This window comes from Pyrus communis, chromosome 8 (genome assembly GCF_041283825.1).
Source record: "Pyrus communis isolate YQ-2024b chromosome 8, ASM4128382v1, whole genome shotgun sequence".
Classification (NCBI taxonomy): domain Eukaryota; kingdom Viridiplantae; phylum Streptophyta; class Magnoliopsida; order Rosales; family Rosaceae; genus Pyrus; species Pyrus communis.
In genome coordinates this window covers 17,870,493-17,892,541 of record NC_142572.1, presented here as the reverse complement: position 1 = coordinate 17,892,541, position 22,049 = coordinate 17,870,493, and the positions used below count along the sequence as shown (strand labels likewise).

The 22,049-nt window shown below is 36.1% G+C and overlaps 3 protein-coding genes, 1 long non-coding RNA gene and 2 other non-coding genes across 8 annotated transcripts; 1 reads left to right on the top strand and 5 right to left on the bottom strand.

Annotated features, from left to right (window-relative positions):
- Positions 1-2,741: 2,741 nt before the first annotated feature.
- On the bottom strand, positions 2,742-8,130 carry LOC137717389 (QWRF motif-containing protein 2). Of its 3 annotated transcripts, none has more exons than XR_015965359.1 (7): positions 6,262-8,130; positions 5,173-5,292; positions 4,790-4,903; positions 4,599-4,688; positions 3,920-4,027; positions 3,088-3,305; positions 2,742-2,989 (listed from the first exon to the last, which is right to left on the bottom strand). XR_015965359.1 is itself a non-coding variant. In XM_068456751.2 (6 exons), exons 1-6 carry the CDS (start codon positions 7,699-7,701, stop codon positions 3,231-3,233), a joined length of 1,947 nt encoding a protein of 648 aa, XP_068312852.2. In that variant the 5' UTR covers positions 7,702-8,130; the 3' UTR covers positions 2,742-3,230. The 3 variants fall into 3 exon arrangements, 1 of the variants encoding a protein (XP_068312852.2); XR_015965358.1 differs by having other exon boundaries at positions 2,742-2,984; positions 6,262-8,127; XM_068456751.2 differs by having other exon boundaries at positions 2,742-3,305.
- Positions 8,131-15,646: 7,516 nt separating this feature from the next.
- On the bottom strand, positions 15,647-17,462 carry LOC137716915 (uncharacterized). Its single transcript, XM_068456265.2, has 3 exons — positions 17,113-17,462; positions 16,204-16,265; positions 15,647-15,987 (listed from the first exon to the last, which is right to left on the bottom strand). The coding sequence occupies exons 1-3, from the start codon at positions 17,210-17,212 to the stop codon at positions 15,790-15,792; spliced, it is 360 nt and encodes a 119-aa protein (XP_068312366.2). The 5' UTR covers positions 17,213-17,462; the 3' UTR covers positions 15,647-15,789.
- On the top strand, positions 17,215-17,857 carry LOC148695238 (uncharacterized). The gene is made up of 2 exons (XR_015965688.1): positions 17,215-17,342; positions 17,686-17,857. It is a non-coding gene; the product is annotated as an uncharacterized LOC148695238 (long non-coding RNA).
- Positions 17,858-18,628: 771 nt separating this feature from the next.
- On the bottom strand, positions 18,629-20,176 carry LOC137717549 (small ribosomal subunit protein uS14z/uS14y/uS14x). The gene is made up of 3 exons (XM_068456947.2): positions 20,017-20,176; positions 19,590-19,689; positions 18,629-18,848 (listed from the first exon to the last, which is right to left on the bottom strand). Exons 1-3 carry the CDS (start codon positions 20,076-20,078, stop codon positions 18,840-18,842), a joined length of 171 nt encoding a protein of 56 aa, XP_068313048.1. The 5' UTR covers positions 20,079-20,176; the 3' UTR covers positions 18,629-18,839.
- Positions 18,971-19,095, bottom strand: LOC137718882 (small nucleolar RNA SNORD14). Its single transcript, XR_011065965.2, has one exon. It is a non-coding gene; the product is annotated as a small nucleolar RNA SNORD14 (small nucleolar RNA).
- LOC137718912 (small nucleolar RNA snoR99) lies at positions 19,223-19,329 on the bottom strand. Its single transcript, XR_011065991.2, has one exon. It is a non-coding gene; the product is annotated as a small nucleolar RNA snoR99 (small nucleolar RNA).
- Positions 20,177-22,049: the final 1,873 nt, after the last annotated feature.

The window sequence follows — 22,049 nt, the reverse complement described above, 5'->3', positions numbered from 1 at the left end:
GCCTCACTGTTTAACATCAATTTTCATGCCAACATTATAAAACATTGTGCCACAAGCATGAGGTGGTAAAGAGTCCATGAAGAGTTCCACTTTTGAGAGAGTCTCTTTAACATTTCTCTTGTTTGAGATAACACAAAGATTGGGGAAATGCAAATGCCATGCCATTTGCTTTATCTTGTGCATATTGATAGAGTAAATTATACTTTGCATCTTCAAGTTTGAGTTCAATTGTAACCATATACATATCTTTAAAATATTGCAATTTTATATACAGAGTTATTATTTAGCTGCAATGTCATATATCATTATATAATATTTAAATTTGCCGTTAAATCACATGTTAAGTGATAATGTAACAAGCCAACTTAGTACTACGTACAATCTATTGATATTTCTTTTCTAAGTAAGATGGCTTAAGTTCGACTCGCACAAAAAGCGAAGTTAAACAACATTATTATGATAAACTCATTGTAAGGTTTATCCCACTCCCTCACCCCTTGATGTAGATACTATCGGTTATTAAAAAAAAAATGATAATGTGACGAATATACAACTGCCCACCCGTCCCCAACAAGATTAATAAAAAGTCTTATATTCATCATGACTGATAAGCATCAACCTGATTTTTCTCTTCTTTTTTTTTTTGGGTATTTTAAGATTTTCCATACAAAAAGATCTTTTTGCAAAGCGATAGCATTATATTGATAATTAGACAATTAATATAATCTTTCAAAAGAACAACTTGGATGAGATTAGGAGGTTCTCCAAAATAATAAAAAATCAAGTTTAAATATAAAGTAAACTTAGCTAATCTGTGGACCACAACATTAACTGAGTCTCAAGTTGAAAAACTTGAGAGCTAACATCGGTTGCGAAGTCATCAACTGGTCCCATTTTAGATGCATTAAAAAGTGGAGAATGAGTCACAACGTTTTATAATAAGCTATTTTTTCAACAAGTTGTTAACACATCTATAACATGACAATTCAACTCAAACCTTCTCTAACTAAGTAGAGACTGAATATCGCTAAATCAACAATTCTTATGTATACACTTCAACTTCATTGAACCATTCTCATCAAGAAAAAAACAAAGGTGAAGTTCACTCAATTTGAAAACGGTGATTTGTGAGTTGCATCGTTTTTCTATTATGATAGTGGTATATTTAGGTACAAAGAGTAGAAGATCAGAAAACTAACACGTGCCATCTAAACAACAGGGTGGAGGTATTGTGTCAGAGGCCGGCGAGGCAGGGATGGATAAATGGAAGAGAGGACCGCAACCGAAAGGAGAATCAACGGATGGATTTGAAGTGGGGGAGAAGTGGGACCCAGAAAAGCAAGAAATTTTTGACCAAAAGAAAAAAGAAAGCGAGAAATGGTGCGGTGCACGTCAGCCCCCATCCACGGGCAAAAACCTCCGCCGTTGGAAGTGGGTTCCTCGGCGTCACCACCTATAGTTTTTTTTTATTTGTTTATTTTTATTTTTGTTTTTTTCGAAAATAAAAAAGGCAGACGTAGGAAAGGGACACACATCAACTATTTGTTCTAATCCATTCGCTTCGCCGCGTCTCTCAAAGATGCTGTGTGGGTCCCCCACCTGCACTTCTCTCCATTCTTTTCTCTCGTGATTGGCATTGCGTTGTTCATACAACACGCGGGCACTTTCAGTTTTACCGATCATTGTTAATTTTTTATCATTCATTTTTTTTTTTCAATTTTTTTGATCTAACGATCTAAAATATGAAGTATTGGTGAGAAGTAAGTGTGGATAACACTATTTTTTGTCAAAATCCTCCCTAAACTTCTAATTCATTTGTAAAAATTTTCTCATAAACTTTAGAGGAGTATAGTCAAATTAGGATTTGATAGAATTTCACAAGATTTTTAATACAGATTTTAATAGACTTTCAAATCAGAGTATAGTCAATCAAGATTTTGAAAGAGTATTTTAAAAGACTTTGAAATCATAGTGTAGTCAAATTAGGATTTAAGAGAATTTTAAAAATACATCTAAATCTATAGGTAGTCAATATAGATTTTGATAGGGATTTTTAAAATGATTATAAATCTAGGGGTATTAAAAAAAAAATCAAGGATTTGACAGTATTTCATGAAGTTGTGGATTTTGTTGGATTTGTGATCACAAATATACATAACCAAGAGAAAAAAGAACCCCACCTCAACCCCTAGGATTCCCAATCCAGCTTATTCACATTTTATCACTCCTTTCTTTCCTCTCCAACTTCTCTCCCAAACCCTAGCGGGTCGTAATATAATCTCATAGAACTCTTGCCATCCATAGATTTGATTTTTATGACTTGGGTTATGGGAATTGGATGAAGAGGTGTGTTTAGTTGGTGGGTGATGGGTATTTGAAAAAAGAGCAGCGGGGTTTGTTTAGTTGTGGTGAATTGGGTCCTCCAGGTGTTTGATAAAAAGCGCAAGAGGGTTTTTGGGGTTTTTGGAGTGGGAGAATGGGATAGAAGTTTGATGATGCTTAGAAATCTTATGAAATCCATAATCAAAATCTACCCAAACCATTGAAATCTATAATGAAAATCCATATAAATATGTCAAAATCGATATAGGATTGAAAAGTCTATTAAAATCCTTTGAAATCTATCACTTAATAAAGTCTATTAAAATCATCTGAAATCCAAATTGACTACACCCTTCTTAATTTCAGCTAATTATCCCGTACACTTTATAAAATATTGTTAGATTCAAACCTTATCGATGTTATCTTCAAAAGCTATTAAATTAAACAAAAATTAAAAGCATCACTGCACATATTTACACATATTTTCCTCTTGGAATTTGGATCCTCTCCAGACCTTAGTGTCCAAAGCCTAAGAACCCGGAAATCCGAGGCATTGGTTTATGTGAGGTGGCCAACGGAATGAGTTAATGGAGCCCGTCGAATTCAATTTGAGTGGTTTGGATTGCCTCATCTGAGATCCGGAGTAGATCTCTATCCTTCCTCTTTACTTATGGACAAAGTAAAGGTGTATACAAATTAATTTGGTATTGACAACACAAATTTCTTGCTATCTATGCACGTAAACTTCTCAATTCCGCGTAGTACCTTAAACACAGCAACAGGCATATTAGAGTCTTCTTCTCTTGTTTTCGCTTCGGCTTCACGGATTCGAAGGTAAAATTTGTGCAAAAGGAAAAAGAATCTGATGTTGATGTTAGCTGTTTAGGCAGTCATAATACGGTTTAGCTTTACACTTCCGCCGCGAGGCTGTCAGGTACGCGTTTCTGTTGTAAAATATGTGTCCTGAGGCTACATTCCTCCACCTGAGTATTAAAAACAGAAATTTTTGCAGATAAGATAAACAATGAGAAAGAGAGGACAGGAATGTTAAAAGGTATTGGAGAATAGAATGCTGCACCACTCAAATTCTACCCCTAAAATGATTGGTTACACTGCCTCCCAAAATTAGGCGAAGTTTTCGGGACCTTTGAGTTTCTAGAAATTAAACTGAGGTAGGAGTTTCCGTTATGAACAAAGTTTCATGATTGGTTTTGGATCGGAATAAAATTTGAGGTTGTAGAAGTACAGGGAATAATGCAATCGATCCGGATCATATTCTTCTACGTGATACTTTATGTCAAGTGGATAGAAATAAGGCACGAGGAATCTGAAAGAAGGCCAGTGTGCATTGTTATAAACCACAAAATGTATCAGCACCGATAACGTCATATATTGTTGTCACATCTATCATTCTACCTTTTCACAAAATCAATGGTACAGATTATACAGCAGAATTGTTCAGGAATAACTAACGAGGGTAGGGTTTATCTCATGGTAAAATAATGGGAAAATTCACATCAATAACTACTAAACTGGTGTCTACTTCCTATCCAATGGGTGATTAGATATTGAAACCGAAACCAAATACGAATCTTACCTGCATGGCTGCAACTGTTGACAATAGATCTCTGCACTGACCAAGCAAAGCATGCTCCTTCGCAGTTATATTTGCAAGTTCAGCCACCAAAAAGTTCACATCCCCAACCTATCAATTACATGTGGTTTCAGACCAATTGAAAAAAAAAAAAATCAAAATTTTAAACAGGAAGTTAGATAGTTACTCGGTTAGGGCCAAATGCATTGTTATTGGACATGATTATTGGCTGCTCCACATCCAAAGAGAGCTAGAGCTAAATGCTTTGCGAGTGATATAAAACATTTTACATACACATCGCTCCATGTTTATAAGATCTTTCTAACCACTGGTATTGATAAGTGAAAACCCACGGAACCCTTTTGTTATACCCATTAGATTTCATAGTTGTCACGTGTGATTTATACTGTATTCTGCTCAAAAAGCCAGCACAGGTAGCAGCAATAATTCTGAATTTCTAAACTACATCGTTTATATCTACAACCATAGTTAGTCAACTATCACACTCTATTTGCAGTCCTGGAAGGACTCTAAGCATAGATTTTTTTAAGGCATGCACAATGAATAAAATTGCGGATAACAACAATCAACTCACCCTTCATCATGGTCCTGAACTAATTATAGATGCAAAAAACAAACATAGATTGCAAGGATTCCAATGATAAAAATAAAAGAAAGTCACCTTCGATAACAATAAGCATATTGATGATGCCATCGCTTGCATCACATCAACTGCTGAAGAAATAGCATCCTTCACATTGTGGACATCAGCCTGTAGCAATGAAGAGCCAAAAAAATGATAAATTGTTAGGCAATGAGCTGTCAGGGTATATAAGGAACTAACTAAAGAAGAGATATATGAGAGGTACATACCCTTGCTCCAACAACTGGAAGACGGAGTGTGCTAGCTTTCAAAGCTTCGATGGCCCCTGACAAAGAATCCGAGTAATCCCGATCCATAAGTGACAACTCTTCCAGATATGTCATCTGCACTCATCAAGATAGGGGATTAAACTCAACACAATGCATGCATCGAGGAGTACAAAACGGCCATTAAGACAAAGACATAATTCTTTCCTCTAAAGAATAAGTAATTTTTCAGATTTCAGTCGATCTATCTGTGCATGTGTGTAACTGAAAATTGAGCACTAGATGACCTTTAGAAGCAGAACTAACATGGACATGAACTGAAAATCATGAATAACCAGGCCAAAGATTGATAAGAAATAAAAGCAAAATGTAGTCAGAGGTCTTACTTGCCCCTTTAGGATGGATGTTATCTTCAAATGTTGCCTCAGCAGATGTAACTCAATCCGTTTTTGTCTTACAGATTCACAAAGTCTTGAACTCGTTACCCATGCATTATAGAGGCTTCCCTGATGGAAGGAATTTGAGACAACTAAAATTAGAGTTAAGAATTAAGTATAACACATATAACAAAGCAAGGAGAAGCAGTTAATCCTGAATTCATGCATCCTTCACTCATTCAATATTTATTCATGGTACTTTAGATTCCTTTTTAAAACAATAAGTTCTAATCAGTGGTAACTATCCACATCTATCTACAAATCACTTTCATCCCAAGTTCTGAAAACAAAATTTATAGAATACTATTCCTGCACAACAACAAGTTCCACTTTGATAGTCAAAACAGGAAAATAATTAATCTAGTATGTGTTTGGAAGAAGATTCCCAAACAAAAGCCTATTGATCTCATATGGCAATAATAATTCAATACAGCATTTTGCCACCAAGCTGCATGTTAAACTTCCATCATCATGCTTTTGCGCCAAGAAGCTATCTAGCTAACCACCCTAAAGGTTCTCATCAATACACAAATATGCATGACATGACAAGTAACACCAAAGGAATTAAAAGAATCCATTTTTTCCCTTTCCCACAAGTCACAACTTACAACTTAGCACCCCTGTTTTACGTCATTCATCCTCCCCAAACATGTTTTTAGATCAGAACACACAACACAGAATACCTTAGCTTACTTCAACATTGACTGCAAATACAAGTCTCCTTTCAATTTACGCATCAATATCCAACTTGGAACATTCGAGGGGATAACCGACAATATATTATGAACAAAACTGAAAGGGATGCCATATAATATTAAGAGACTCGAAACCTGAATCACAACTTAAATTTATGATGATAAATTCTACAACCAAGAGATGTAAAGGTGGTCAATTAAGAAAAAGAAACCCAAAAGCAGTCAAATTCCCCTATAAAAACAAAGGTCCCATAAACAAGAAAATAGTTAACAAAACAAATCTATTCAATATGTGGAACCAAACAATAAGCCAGACATTAAGGATAAAGTTCAGAAGCTATACCTCTGCATTGGACCTCTGTGCAGCTAGGGCGGCATCAGCTCTTGCATTTACAAAACGCCACTGCAAGAGCCGGTTATGTAATAGCCTCACCACATATGCATCAACCATCCGGTTCTCTCCAACTTTTCCTCTTCGAACATCAGCAGCGAAACTTAAAACTGAAGGCACGCTCAAATTACTACTTGGAGTAGCCAACACTCCATTCCTCATCCGAGAAGGGCTCAATCCCCTCATAGGCGAAGATGGCACCAACGACCTGCTGAGCTTACTAGGCGAAGCAGGCCCAGCAGCTCCACGAATAGGGGATAACTGCCCCCTGCTATTCATAACACCTCGAGGAGATGACACTGGACTATCCATAGATAACCTGTTGCTCTCAATATGTTTAGGAGAACCCATATTTTTGGTTGCATTACCCTTATTAGACTCTGATTGGCGGCGCAATCTATTGTTAGTCTCTTGCCAAAACCTCGCAGGCACAACTATCCCTCTAGGCCGTGGTGCTTGTCCAACGCCAACGTAGCCATTGGTGCCGCCACCACCGCCACTACCAAGCTCGTGCGGTCCTGAAGTAGAACTGCCAAAAGACACACTATCAAAATTCGAACAAGCCTCGGTCTCAGACTCTGTATTACCTGAATTGCCCCCATCAACAGCCTTAGTAGCTTTCACTGAGCCTAAATTGCAGGAATTCAACCTCAATCTCCCATCAACATCATCCCCCATTGAGCTTTGTAATGCTCTAACCACATTGGCGCCAGATCCATTCATCCTCTTCCTCTCATCCGTGCAATCCAAGCTCCTATTCATACTATTCGGTTGTCGCAACCTCGCAGGCCACCGCTGCTGCTCTGTCGGCTTGGAATTCTCACTCTGATCTGCTCTAAACGGTGTCGTCGCCTTCCTCCTCTCCGGCGTGCCCTTCCTTGTACTCGGAGACGGCGCCGGTTTCGCTTTACTCACCTGGAGAGAGTACGACTCGCCCTGAAACGACACCGATAAGCTCCTCGTTGAAGTGAACAGTAGCTTCTGAGCCGCGGACATTTCACCGCCGCCAGCACCACCATTCCCGGTCCTCAAATTCAAAGAATTTGGGCGAGGAGTGACAGCTCTCGTCCTCTCCACCGATTGCGAGCGCTTCACAGACTGCGACAACGGCGTCGCCGCCGTCGAACCGCCGGTTTTGGACGGCAACGGAGAGGGACAACGCCTCGAATTCGAACAAGTAGAGGAAGAAGTAGAAGATGAGGAGGACATGTACCGGGAAGTGACCTCCCGAGCTTTGAGGCGGCGAGGAACGGCGACGCCATTGTCGGGTTCAGAAGGCAGAAGAGGAGGCCTTACGGTGCCGTTTTGGGGACGACCTCCTCCTTGGGACGCGGCCTTGGGGTTCAATGTCGTCGACACAGCAGCTACCATCGCAGAAACACAAAATCCCATTCAAATCTCATCCTCCAAAAACCCTAACCCGTCGCAAATTAACAAAACTCCAGGGACCTAAAAGCAAAACCTCCGACTATCCCTGCGAGTTCCGCGGCTCTGAGAAAAGTAAACAATCGCGAAAAAAATGAAAAAAAAAAATTAGGAAAGCAGAGAGAGAGAGAGGGAGAGTGAGAAATCAGAGTATGAAGGAAGGCGGCTTCACAAAAGTGCTTTTTCGGGGAGTGATCGGACAGTTGGGAATGTGGGAATATATGATGAAATATGACCGTTACGATTAAATCGGCGACAGAAGAAGTTGAATAGGCGAGATTTGGGAGTATAACTGTCGTGCTACGGTGGCTGTGGCTCAATTCAATTCCCTTTTAAATAAATATTTTTCTATCCTAGTTTTTTATTTTGGTCGCACGCTGGGTTTTAGGCAACGGGATCTTTTCTAATTATTAATCAACTTTAAATAGTAGGTTGGGACGTGACTGAGAAGTTGTTCAGTCTTAACCGCCTCGTATTATTTTTAATTCAATCATATTATAATAGGTAATTATTTTAGAAAATATTATTGTTACTCCAAAAATCTCATTCTACACTTCTTATACTAATGTGTATTTTTCTTTCATAATATAAAAAATGTTTGGAGTGTAGAATGAGATATTTGAAGTGTTAATAACAATTCATTTATTTTAATTAATACTACATATGCAACAAATCAGTTATTTATTACATTATAACTCGTGAATTTTTATTACATTTTTTAGTTAAGATTATATTTTAAATATGCAACGTACTAATCATTTGTACTTTCTGTAGTTTTTTGTTGCTGTTTTGATTGATCTTGTTGGAGTCCCTTGGTCCAGAGCTGTTTCTTCCATCACCGCGAGTTTTATTTATTTTTATTAAACTAGCTCTGCAATTTAAGTTTCCTTCCTTTTCTTGTGGAGAAAAATTTAGGGGTATCGGCACTTGCGGCAGGTGACGTTCTCACAGTGAAAATTTCATAAGATATTTTTTACTTTCATTTTAATTAACTAAAATTAGGTGTTAAATTTTCACAGGTGAAGAACACCATTGGGGCACAAGTGACAGGAACACTTGAAAATTTCTCCTTCTTGTGTTGCGATCGATCGGCATTGTGTCATGCTTTTAACCAAAAACATATTATTATAACATATAAACTAATAATATGACATAGTTATATGGTCGCCGAGCTCAAAATATGTCGGATTTAACTTATAGCATGATATTATGCGCACTTGTATTATCGAAGATCATGTTTTATTTTCATGTTCTCATTTTTCATAATATTTTACCGATAAGCGAATTTGACGGTGTTGTTACTTCAAGCATCGAAGTCGACATATCGTTATCGTGATTTAAGCTTATGAATTGCATCCACGAGGTGGTGCGTAATTTGTATCGCCAGGAACAAAGGAGAGATGCGAATGAATGTAGAGGAGGAATGTGAATCTGCGAAGGAACGTTACGGTTACGCTATCCTTTCTTCAACGCGGGTACTAAAAATTAGGCCTTTTTTTTGGTCAATAAAAATTAGGCTATCAGTTGACCAAACCATTACAATATCTCGATTCTATCAATTTTCTTGTCATATACAAATAAAATAAAAACAGTTACAAATAAATGAAGAGACATCATTATTTTCAAAATATTTGTTTTCAAATTTATGATTTTGGTAATGATTTTTCATAATATTTACGGCTGACGTTCGATGAGATATGCAAACACAATTATGGAAAGGAAAATTGGTGTTTTCAATTCAATCACACGATAAGAAAATTAATTATTTGATATAATTCATATCTTCTTCTTTTTTTCCTTTCTTGGGTATAACGAATTAATATCCCAAAAACCTTGCCACTCATTGAAGTTTTCTTTTTCATTTTATAGGGTTCCAGGTGGGTGTGTTATCATAAGCTAGCTCCATTTTTAGTTGTTAATTATATTTTGATTATAATCGATATTAAGGAGAGTGGAAGAAATTTTTCAGTATGTTGGAAATATGATCCGGTATACAATGCTATATAATTTAAGTAGTTGAAATTTATTTTTTCAAGTATATAATCACTTGTATAATAACGTGTGGTATACAACTCTATGTTCCAGACACACTGAAAAATCTCTAAAAAAGGGGGTTGTGTTCTATCCCGATAGCTTTGAGCTAAACTTACAGTGAATACTTATAGCGGATTAAAGAAAAAAACTCTATCCACTATAATGATTCATTACTTGCTCAATTATGAAGAGTAAGTTACTATTATGTACTAATTGGTTTTCTAGTATTAGTATTGGATGGCTTAGCTAACTTTGAATCATACAAAAGTGAGAAGAAAATCACATTCCTTCATGCTTTGTAACTCCACTTTCCTTAATCTTTCTCTTTTCTTTAAGTTAATTTTAAGTCATTCTAAATCTTGCCCTTTTAATGCAATGATATTAGAGCAAACCAACTCCCTTTCTTATCACAATCTTAACTATTTCTCGATTGTATGCGCATATGTATCGATTGTTTAGAGCACTTATCACATGCTTTTTGTCTAAAACACTCATCCTGTAACTACTAACTATCTTTCTGTAATGAATGATGAGTGTAGTAGATATAAGAATGCTTATACCGTAGTTTGAAGACATATCATTTTCCAACCAACTTAAATCCCTACTTTTTATATAATAAAGTAATTACAATTACTCATCTGTCACTAAACAAACTTTTAGTGATGTGATTATCAATCGTTATTCACCAATAAACTGCATCGTTTTAGTCCACAACTTATATATGATATAATATTTTGTACATCTTTTAAAGCTAACCTATGACAAAAGCACTTCATACGTTAATGACTCAAAAGAAATTAAGCATAATAGTTTTTAAAACAAACAAGTCAGCTGCAGCCAACTTTTTATATTATTTGCATGATGCCACTTAATCAACTAACAAACTTAATTATGCTAATTTTTGTTAATTAAATTATTAAAACCTACCAAGCCATACTTGTAAAGGAAGGGCCTGAAATATGGAGCGATACGTCACATGTTATTATACAATTAGAAAGACACTTGAAAACTAAACTTTTCTTCAATTGTATAATGACATGTGATGTACCGCCTCGTGTTTCAGACACACTGAAAATTTTCTCTAACGGAAGAGGGAGGTCTCTTCCAAGACTTAGCTTGCATTTTATCTCAAAATTGCATCTTATTCAAACTTGGACTTCACTTCCATTATTAAACCTAGTTTGGAAGTTACTGCATATTTCACTGCTGTAAATTGTAGTAACTTCTATTTTCAACTTGTTATATCTCCTTTGTTCAAGGAACTAGCTCTATCACCCTTTCCTTTTTCTCCTTTTTCTCCTTTCTATCCCTTCTTCAACACTCTATGTGTTCGGATTTTTCTAAAGAAGAACAAATGCTGAGACCACTCAATTTTACGAGAAGAAATAACTTATATCTGGAAGATTCCGATGGCTTTATTATAAACTAACAACATATTGTCGCGTGAAAAAGTAAAAAAAAAACACATGAAAATGTGTGATTGAAATGAGAACTGTCATTGTGATTGTTGATAAGTTTCCCTCCAAACTCATAGAATTTTTCCGCTTATGTCTTTTACGTTTAATAGGGTATCTCGTGCAAATTCAATCAAGTGTCGAGAGAAACTTAAAATACAAAAAAAATAAATGCAGAGGCAGAATGATGAACTAGTAGGTATAGAATACTAGTTGTGGGAAGCAATGCATTTGATTAGAGAGGAGAGAAATAAATACCTGCCTAAATTCGATGAAGAAACAAAAGCTAAATCGGATGCCCTACATTCCATTTCGTTTGTTGCTAAAGGACCACCCATGATCACTGTTTTATTGCCTAACCCAGATCAAACCCCTATTAGTTAAGGCCATCCCCACTTCTCAACATAAAGAGGGACAATCTTAGAGAAGAAAGAAAAAGCGTCTTTGTAGGATGCTCCGTCCCCTCTTGCCTCTATCTTTCCTCCACTTTGCTTCGTATGCCTGTCTTTTCAGGGTCCCACCTCTCTCCACGCGAGTTTTATAGGAGAAGAAGAGAGACTTGCATGGATCCCAGTGCAGTGGCGGATCAGGAAATAATATTAGGGGGCGCGCGTAAATTTTTTTTAACAGAAATAGCATGCATATTGTCATTTCATCGAGTCTTGGTAGGCCTAAAGTTATTTGGAAAGACATACTGCACACTTATTAATGTCTCATTTGCGTGGGTAACTAACATGTTCCAAGGCTGCTCCCATATGAATGCTTAACAAAAATAGTATGCATGTCGTCATTTCATCGAGTTTTGGTAGACTTAAAGTCATTTGGAAAGACATATTGTACACATGTTAATGCCTCATTTGCATGTGTAACTAACATGTTCCAAGGCTGCTCCCATATGAATGCTTAACAAAGAAACACACTTACCTTGAACACACTAACATTGTTTGATATCATTACATCTCATTAACATGTTTGTCCAAGAATGATGATGTTTTGTTATTCTCTGAGATCACAATTTCATTTACTTTGCATTTTTGGATAATTTTTTACTTTGTTCTTTTTTTCTGCCTACAATTGTAATCACAACCAACAAACAAGTTAGAGGTAAATAATATTAGGACTAGTCTGTAAATGGGCAACACCTCTCTAATGCATTTTATCAAGCAATTGAAGGGCATATATGAAGGGCAACTCCAACCTTTAAAAGGGCAGCACCCAAGTCATCCATGGACATTTACTAAAATTCGAAGAAGTTATCCTTGGACATTCACTCAGTTCGGGAGGTCAGCTGACCCCCTGCCCCTCAATGCATCCGCCCCTGCCCGAGTGTAAATTTTTGTTGTTTATAGAACATTCATCGTGGAATTTAATTGTATGATGGTTTTTTAGACGCAATTCGGGTAGACTGATTATTTGTAACATTCACCCTTCATACATATTAGGCACAAATTTGAATAAATTAGCTCCCAATTGTTGGATTAAGACACCAAATTTGTTCACTAAGTTATACATAATAGAAGACGAGAGATTCTATGAGCCAAGACGTTTGAAGAAACATGATAAGTTGATAAATCTGAGATTAATACCTTAGGGCTTGTTTGAAACTGTTTTTAAAACGGTTGGAGTTTTTTATGAAAATATTTTTGGAATCAATATTTAGTAAAAATGCAAGTGAATTTTGGAAAAATACTTGAAGTGTTTTATGCAAGAAGGACATAACTAGTGGAACTCAAAAACATTTTCTCTAAAAGCAGTTTCAGTCATTTTAAAAGCACTTCCTGTCACTAAATAAGAAAAAGTCGAAGAAAATTAAATACAAGCGAGACATTAACGCATACGTTTTTAAGAAAGACAAAACATCATACAAAAATCTAAGAAAGACAAAACGTCGTACACAAAGCTAAAAAATACAAAACGTCGTACACAAAGCCAAATTGATTAAAACTATCTACAATTTATCATCATTTTGGACTTTTACTTAGGCTGGATGCACATGAATTTTGGTCTACTAGATAATTTTGGTCCATCATAGCGTAAAAATAGGATTTAGGACAAAAGATGGTGGTGCTCATCAATGTGTGGACAATGACTGAATATCCCACACTAAAAAGCCAAACTTTAATCTTCTGTTAAGTTTCTATCAAGCATATAAAGGGACTAAGGGCTGCAAATTTATGACGGATTGATGTCGTTTCAGTCGTTATTATGACACAAAATAATCTGTCACAAAAGACTAGCAACTAACGTAGACAAAACCTACTAATCTTGATCCACAATTTAGTCGCAAAAAGGATAGACACAGAAACAATTTAGATGGAACAAAATTCTCATTTATGGAAACCTAATATCAATGTTTAACCAAACCCTACCAAAATTTCGGACATACGCCCACCGTACATACAAATTTATGCAACTAGTGGACATACATACCATCAGAAACCTACCATAGGCGGACTACCGGGGTACGATTTCGTTGATAAATGATGGGTTTCGGAGATCGAAAGCAAAATGACTTGGGAAATACTACTTAATCCACATCATATAATTGATGTTAATTAAAGGAACTAAATGTGATTAGGTTAGGTAAACCTTCCATCCAAAACATGAGCTATATCTCACGTTGAAAGCTATATATATGTGGCTTTTTAGCTAAAATAATATCTAAGAATGGCATAACTCGTACTTAGTCATTGAGATTTAAAATTGATAAAAATGATTCATGAGTTTGTCCACTGTCAATCATTTTGATTCTTCAGCGAAAAATCCCCGTTAAAAAAGAGAAAATGATAAAAACACCCTCAATTTTTGTCAAATCATTTGGTCCTATTGTGTATTAAATTGAGGATTTTTTTTATATCATTTTGGTTCTTATTTAACAAATATTTTTCACGAAATGAACAAAATGATTGACAATGGACAAATTCGGGGACAACTTTTATTGATTTCAAATCTTAAGGATCAAACTGAAGAGTTATACCAATCTTAGCAACCATTATGGCTAAAATTCTTATATATTTATGTACTCAAATGCTTAGGAGAAGTGATAATATTTTTCATGGTCCCATTAGCTTTAATCAATAAGATGCTCCTTTAATCTTTCCGCTCCCAAAGCCGGAAAAAGAGCTTGACAGTAAGGACAGCAATGGCTTAGTTTTCTTTTGCCTAACTCTTATTATTATGATACTCAATATTTTCTGCAACTTGCCTGCCAATATAAAATCACATAATTTCTCACCCAAATGATGTTTTAATTTTCGGCCCAATTCTTATCATTAGTTAATTAAGGACCCTAATTACCATTACAAGGACTAATCATTCTGTTTATTGAATCAGGGAAAAGTTAAATGTAGGAAGTAGAAATGAGGTAGGACCCAACAGGGAGAAAAAGAAAACAGTACAGATGGACCATCAAACGCTTGAGAGAAAAGGTCGGCGGACATGTTTTATGTATTCTATTTTTCACTTATCATATGATGACAGAGATAATCATTATAAATATATAACCTAAGATAGCAATAGCATGTGACACGAAGATAAATAAAATGAAAGAGCGATAAATACGATTATCTCTCTTGTTTTGCAATGAATTTGTCTGCTGCCAACTAACATGTATTTAGTAACCAAAAGCTCTCACTTTACCCTTTTTTTTTTTTTTAAATGAGACCAGCAGGTAGCTTTGTTAAGGTAATTCACTATTTTGGAGGGTCGGGAAGACTCACAGAGGCATTTTAATCTCCTTCTGGTCACTATCGTATGATTCACCAACGTTAGAAATCAAATCCAAAATGTACCTTTTGGAATACGGGCTTGAAATCCGTTTACAACCACTATACCACCTTGTGGTGTTTAACCAAATGCTATTACTTGACCACCCTAATCTTTAACTAACATGATACTATTAGTTTATCTAAATGTCAACCCTTTTCCAACAAGACCTGACCTTAAGTTCTTAACTACCATACTATTAAACTTTCCTGAGCCAACCCCACTTATATTATAACAATTTGCAAATTAAAGCTTAGGAATGTCAAATCGTCCGAAAAAGTTAGGCTCTAAAGTCTAAAGCAGGTTCCTATGTATAAAATTTCAACAAAAATCTTAAAATAGTAAGGCCTAGTTTTGTCCAACTAATACTTATTTATTAGTAGTTCTTTTATGATACAAATGACAATCTAAACTAAATAAATCTGAAGTACGGAAAAAGTGATTGAACTTACGGATTTTGAATTAGAGTATTTGAATTAGGGATTTTGAAATAGGGTCCCAAACTGTACCAAAATACCGAATTTTTGGTTCGGTTTCGATTTTCAAAATCCCGTCCCAAAAAGAATCGATTCGTTATTTGGTTTGTGCTTTTCGGTCCCGGATTCCAATCCGAACCACCCCTAGTTATTTATGTTATAAGACACAATATATTCATATCATGATAAAACGACACAAGTTGTCTGAATTCTGAAATGTGCAAGAGCGTTACACACAAAATATGCATGGAAGGTTTGTTTAAACAACTTCGGAGTTGCAGATAACATCAAGATTCTAGTAATGAAAGGAACAGGTCTAAAGCTGGCTAAGGGGTACCGCCGGGATTGGGACGAGCAGGAGGCGAAGGCTTCGGAATGTACGGGATTATAGGCGCACCGTGCTCGATCGGACCATGTTTGATGGAAGCTTTCGAATTCGGAGAAGGATCAATGGGGCGGTAATCATCCAGATTCACATTGCCAGCACTGCCCTTCTTCTGTGTCCTTGGAGTGTAGCCATTCCCCTGCAGTTTGAGAAACAAAAGACAAATCCCAACATCACGAAGAACTCCTATTAGTAAGATGATTAAACAGGCAATAACGTCCTCTGAGCTAGCTTGTGAATAGTGTTTGACACGAGGACTTCCATGCAACGAAGATGCTATTGTGCACATAATATCTTCGGACTGACTTTCGGACGAGGGTGATGCATGCTTTTTTCAAAAGGTTTGTGCATGTACCTTGAGCTTTCTGTTTGTAACAATCATTTTTGGCTCAACAGCATGGAGGTTGAAGAGACTATCTGTAACAAGAAATTAGGATAAATAGTTGGTGACCAGAAATTAGGATAAATAGTTGGTAACTTTAGTCTTATTTAGAACAAAAATATGGTGATTTTCACTCCCATTAAGTAGTGTTTAAAATATCCACGAAATTGTTGATATTTTCGTCCAAATATTCAAAAAGTCAAGAATCGATAAGAGAGGGGTCAAATTCAAACTTCACCCTATATTGGTAAGATATAGGAAAATTAATGAATATCAATGCTATTTACCGACTTATTATTGAAATTTTGCCGAAACTCATTCCAAATTTCGAACTTTTGATTTTTTTTTTTTTTTTTTTTTTTTGAGATATTTTCTCTAATTTGGACTTAATCTGAATGAGTTGATACACCCACCCCGTAATGAATTCCCATAATTTTCGTCGAAGGCAATAACCGATATCAATTGATACATCCATCGATATTTTCATAAATTTGCATATCGATATTTCCATCTATATCAATATTTTAAACCTTGCTATTAAGCCATTAACAATTCATAATTAACTAATTACAAAATTATCACTACTTACATAATTCAAATCAGAAAATATAAAACATGGTAGCTCAACACATGAAAGTAAAGAATTTTCAAGGGGATTATGCATGAATTTTCTGCCCGCCATGCAATTATATAACAAAATGGTTAGTAGTGAAAAACACTGGCCCTACAAATTACACAAGATTACCTCAAATGAGTGAGTAAACCAACTTATACTCAAAAGCCAAAAGCCAAAAGCCACTCTTTTTTACTACTATTTATAGATTTGAGAACACCATTAAAAAACCATAACCAAATTCAACCCCAAAAAAGATTAAACTTTACCCGGAAATAAGGAGCCATTTCTGCTGCTGGAGACACTGAGGAAGAACACTACAACTATTCCGAGCACAAAAGGCAAAACCCAGAATCCAGAAGCCTTCATGGAGCTTTTTTACTTCTTTTTTGGTCTCTCAAACACCCGGCCTGCCGTCGCGCCAAGGATTTTAAGACAACAACGAAGTCCACCACCAGGAATTCCGGCGCTAAGAAGAACAACTCATGTCTTTCTTTCTGTACTGCTTTTTGTTTTTGGGGGCGGGGGGTTGTGGTTTGTTTTGTGGCGGTGACTGAGTGATAAAAAATAGCATTTTTGCTTACCACTAGTCATCATATTTATCACCTTTAGATGAATTTAAATTTCAAAATTCATGTGGTGAATAAATATAAATTTCAAAATTTAAATTCATCTAACAGTGATAAATAAGATAATGAACATACATTATATAAATAATGGTAAATAAAAATGCATTCAAAATATAATGTGGGTGTTACTGACGTTTCATTTACTGCGTTTTCTTTCTAATAAGTAATAACAGAGCAGAGCATTTAAGAGCTTCATTTACTGTGTTTTTGCAGACACAGAAAGAGAGCAGTCTCGGGTGGGGGAATTGAAAGGCTTTGGTGTTCAAGGGCTGCCGTGGAATGTGAGCTTTTGGGCACGTCTGTTGCATTTGGCAGAGCCAATTTGCACGGTATAAAATACCCTTAAACAGTTATTTTAAATTAAATAAATTCTTGACTATTCAAAGATGAATAGAAACTTTTACTCAAAATTTCTTAAAATTGTTCGTTGTAAATTTATAGAATTTCATGTTTATAATCAGAACTGTTCATATTATAAATAACCCTATAAAGATCGCCTCAGCAAAAAAACAATTAAAACTAAGATCATTTAGTCATCAAATTGTTTAAAAACAAATGAACGGTATTGGTAAAAACATTACGAACCGTTTATGTATTTGCCACGATAGATTGACTAAACGACCTTAGTTTTAATTTATTTTTTGTAAAGATGATTTTTACAATGTGATTCATAGTATGAATAATTTTAATTATAAGTACAAAACTCTATGATTAAAACACTAAAAATTTAGAGTAAGATTTGCTACTCATTTGACTAGCCAAATATTGTTCATAGGTTGATAAATACAGAATTACCGTTAATTGATTAATTTCTTGTTTGGTCGCCGAGAAAACAGAGGAAAATGATCGGAAAAACGTAGCTTTCAAAAGATATGAAGTAAATTCCATGAATTTTCTTAAGAAACAAATAGAAAGTGAGTTGCACGACCATGAATTGACGGTCTTATGGGCGTAACCTTTGCACATGACTCATCTTGTTTTAAATTCTTCTTCACCAAAAAGATGAGACAACAAGAGTATGGACTAAAGCCAACTTACGTATGTGCGACGACAAACATCATTCGCTAATGACTATCATCAAATCTAATCAAAATCTGTGAAGCAAGTTAGAAAGATAAATGAAATCTCAGACTAAGAAGGAATGATAAAACCAAAGTGAGAGAGAAATACCCACTGGATAACAAGATTTCGATTCAACGAATAGTTTCAACAATGGCTCAGTCAACAACTAATTGTCAAAACTTTAAGATTATACTACATTATGGTCTTGGATAAGAAAATGAAAAGGTACAGAAACAATGAAAACGATCCTGAGCTCCATACTTGAGACAACTTGATGGCCAATCTGAATCAGGCGGTGTCTCCATTTAGCGGTACTGCAATGAAGATACAACGCAGCATAAGTACCCATCCAAATTCAAGACATGGACACGCACACACAAATTTATAACAAGCAAGATAGCTGTAGAGAAGAGGGGATAATTCTAAATATCAAAAAATTCTCAGACATCCAAGGAAGGATAAAGCAGCATTAGCTCTCAAGCCTGGCGAAAGGCAAAAGCTCTTAGGCGGCCACTGCGAATGTTCTTGAGAAACAAGCCTCAGTTTTTGTCATCATCGATATTTGTAAGATAACGATTTGATTTATAACAGTTGGTAATAAGATCTCGAATCACATCCACATCAACAAAACTCTAAGTAAAAGAATTTCAAAATATCAACAAACAAAAGGGAAAGTTCGAGAAAAATAACCTATTCCATCCAACAATGATCAGCAAGTCACAAAAACAAAAACAGCTGACAAAGTGAAAGGATGGAGGTAGGTTGCTTTCATGGACTTGTACATTCCCAAAGCAATCAACCGCTGCTAAGGGGATAACGTAAAGTCCAAAAACTATATAGTATATTGTCTCAGTCCGTTAATAAAATGACGATACAGAACAGAAGTATCGAAATCAAATACAAAAACTGCAACACACACTAAAGAAGAATAATCAAGCTGCTTCACAATGTATTAAAGGTCTTTTCAATCGAGGCAGGGAACCAGGGAACCAAATGCAGATTATACAATCAAAACAGAAACACAAAAAAAAAGACAATAGAAATTGAATTCATACCTTGATGAAGCCAATCTCCTTGGCGTTGCTGCGGAAGCACTGCCTGCAGCACATCAGCGCGTACTTCCGGATCAACCCATGAGGGTTTCCACACACTCGGCTGTTCATATTAACAAAAAAATCACACCCAAAAAAATACATAACAAAACCACTAGCAGCACATAAGTATAAAAATATGCAATACACAATAGATCCAGACCCGTGATTAAGATTCTTGAAAGTGATTAATTAAGCTAATACAAACTCAAAAACTCCGGTAATACAGATAATATTTTACACATAAATCGGACAACACAGATATAATACCAAAAAAGTAATTGTTCATACATAATCCAAATCTCAGGAAAAGAAATGGTGATTAATTGCAGATCAACATAAACGCAGAATTTAAGAAAAATAAGTGAGATTTGGGGATTAAAATTCATACCAAGTGCGTGAACCAGGGCCGTAGTTCTTGGGGTGAGAGTTCCAGACGTTCGAGTGCCCCATCTTGAATCACGCTAGGGTTTTCTTTCTGCGTCGCCTCGGCAGCTGCGGGAATACGATGGAGATCTAAAACCCTAATCCTTGTGGCTCGCATTTGCGAACCGTCGTTGCTTATATAGTACCAGGTACAACGCTGCGTTTTGGTCGTTCTTGCCGCCACCGTGCAACGCTGCGCTTCTTCCTCCAACCGGCACGTGCTGTTGCCAACCAGGCCTTCATTTGGGCTTTAGGAGCCAATCCTTCGAGGCTCTGTTTAGAATTTGAGTCCATATGTTATGTTGGGCCGAATAAGAAGAGAATTTTTAGTAGTGCTCGTGCCACATCATCTATCCACCCAAGAATTGAAGGCACACAAAAGACGATCATTTAGTATTACGAATTTACAATTTAGTGGTATTCTTCTTTACTTATAAGAAATGTTTTAGGTTTGAATCCATCTGAAGGCGAATTTGAACTACTTTATTGCTAGCCAATTGTCACATCCCAGCCCGGGGGGGGACCACTTCCCGGGCCCGCTCCACCACCGTAGCACGATATTGTCTGCTTTGGGCCCCGACCGCGTCCTCACGGTTTTGTTTCTGGGAACTCACACGAGAACTTCCCGATGGGTCACCCATCCTAGGAATGCTCTCGCGCGCTACTCGCTTAACTTCAGAATTCTTACGGAACCTGAAGCCAGTGAACTCCCAAAAGGCCTCGTGCTAGGTAGGGATAGGAATATACATATAAGGATCACTCCCTGGGCGATGTGGGATGTCGCAATCCACCCCCCTTAAGGGCCCGACGTCCTCGTCGGCACACCACGGCCAGGGTTAGGCTCTGATACCCATACCTTTTAGCCCAACTTAGCTCACTCAATAAGAGGCCCATGTTTTGAAGCCCAAGATAGGCCCACCACAAGAATGTGTGACCCAATTCGCTGATTCCTTGAGTCTGAAAATGAAGTTGAAATAGTGAATCGAAAAAACCTGATTCTTTGAGTGAGTGGCTGACCTGACCACGACGTGAAAAGATTATTTTATGGGTCCGATATACGGGGTGATATATCATTTATTATTACATAAGCGATTAGATTTTTGTATTAAAAATTAATAACATAAAAAATAAAAGTTTTTACCATTTATATAATAACACATTGTATACCTTTGTGATACGAAAACAACAAAAAATTTCTCCACGAGGTGTGCAGAAAATAAAAAACGGTAGCAACAATGCACATGACGCCACCAACTATTATTAAATCTACAAACACCCACCAATCGCTGACCGCCGTCACCGATTTGTCTGGACAGGATAAGAATGAAAACGCATCACAAAATGAAAAATTTAACTTCCAAGAAAGCTTAACCAGCTCCACTATAGAATTTTAGATTAGACTGATTGCACGATAGCCATTAGTTGGGCGGTTGACTGAAATTTAATACTTAGGCAGTTAGACAAAGTTTAGGAGAATTTAAGTAAATTTATTATACACAGTACAAATTAGTTTTTATTTATAGTTAAAAAAATATACATGTACTCAAAAGAAAAAAAATATACATAATTGTATTGAAAGATATAAGTTACAAAATAAAATGAACTATAAATATAATGAGCGTTTATTCGAGCATTAACAAATCTCTTATATTTTATTGAAAAAATAAAATGAAAAATGAAAGTATAACTTTTCTGTATATGTGAGAGTTGCGGCTTATGTGAGACTAGGAGGTGCCTAAGTAGGTCTTAACGTCATTTTTAAATTTTCAAATGCATAGAAATTTAATTCGGACTGTGACTAGCGGCCTAGCATCTAGGCAGATATTTTTAGAACATGCTTACATGAAATACGAATGTAGAAATAGTTATGTAGCATACTATTAATGCAAGGAAAATCTCAATTAAGTTATATTATTTGTTTGAAATGTGACGAAATTTCAATTGCGTAAAAGTGTATTATATTATTAGTCTGAAACGTAATGTGTTGGTTGGGGGAGG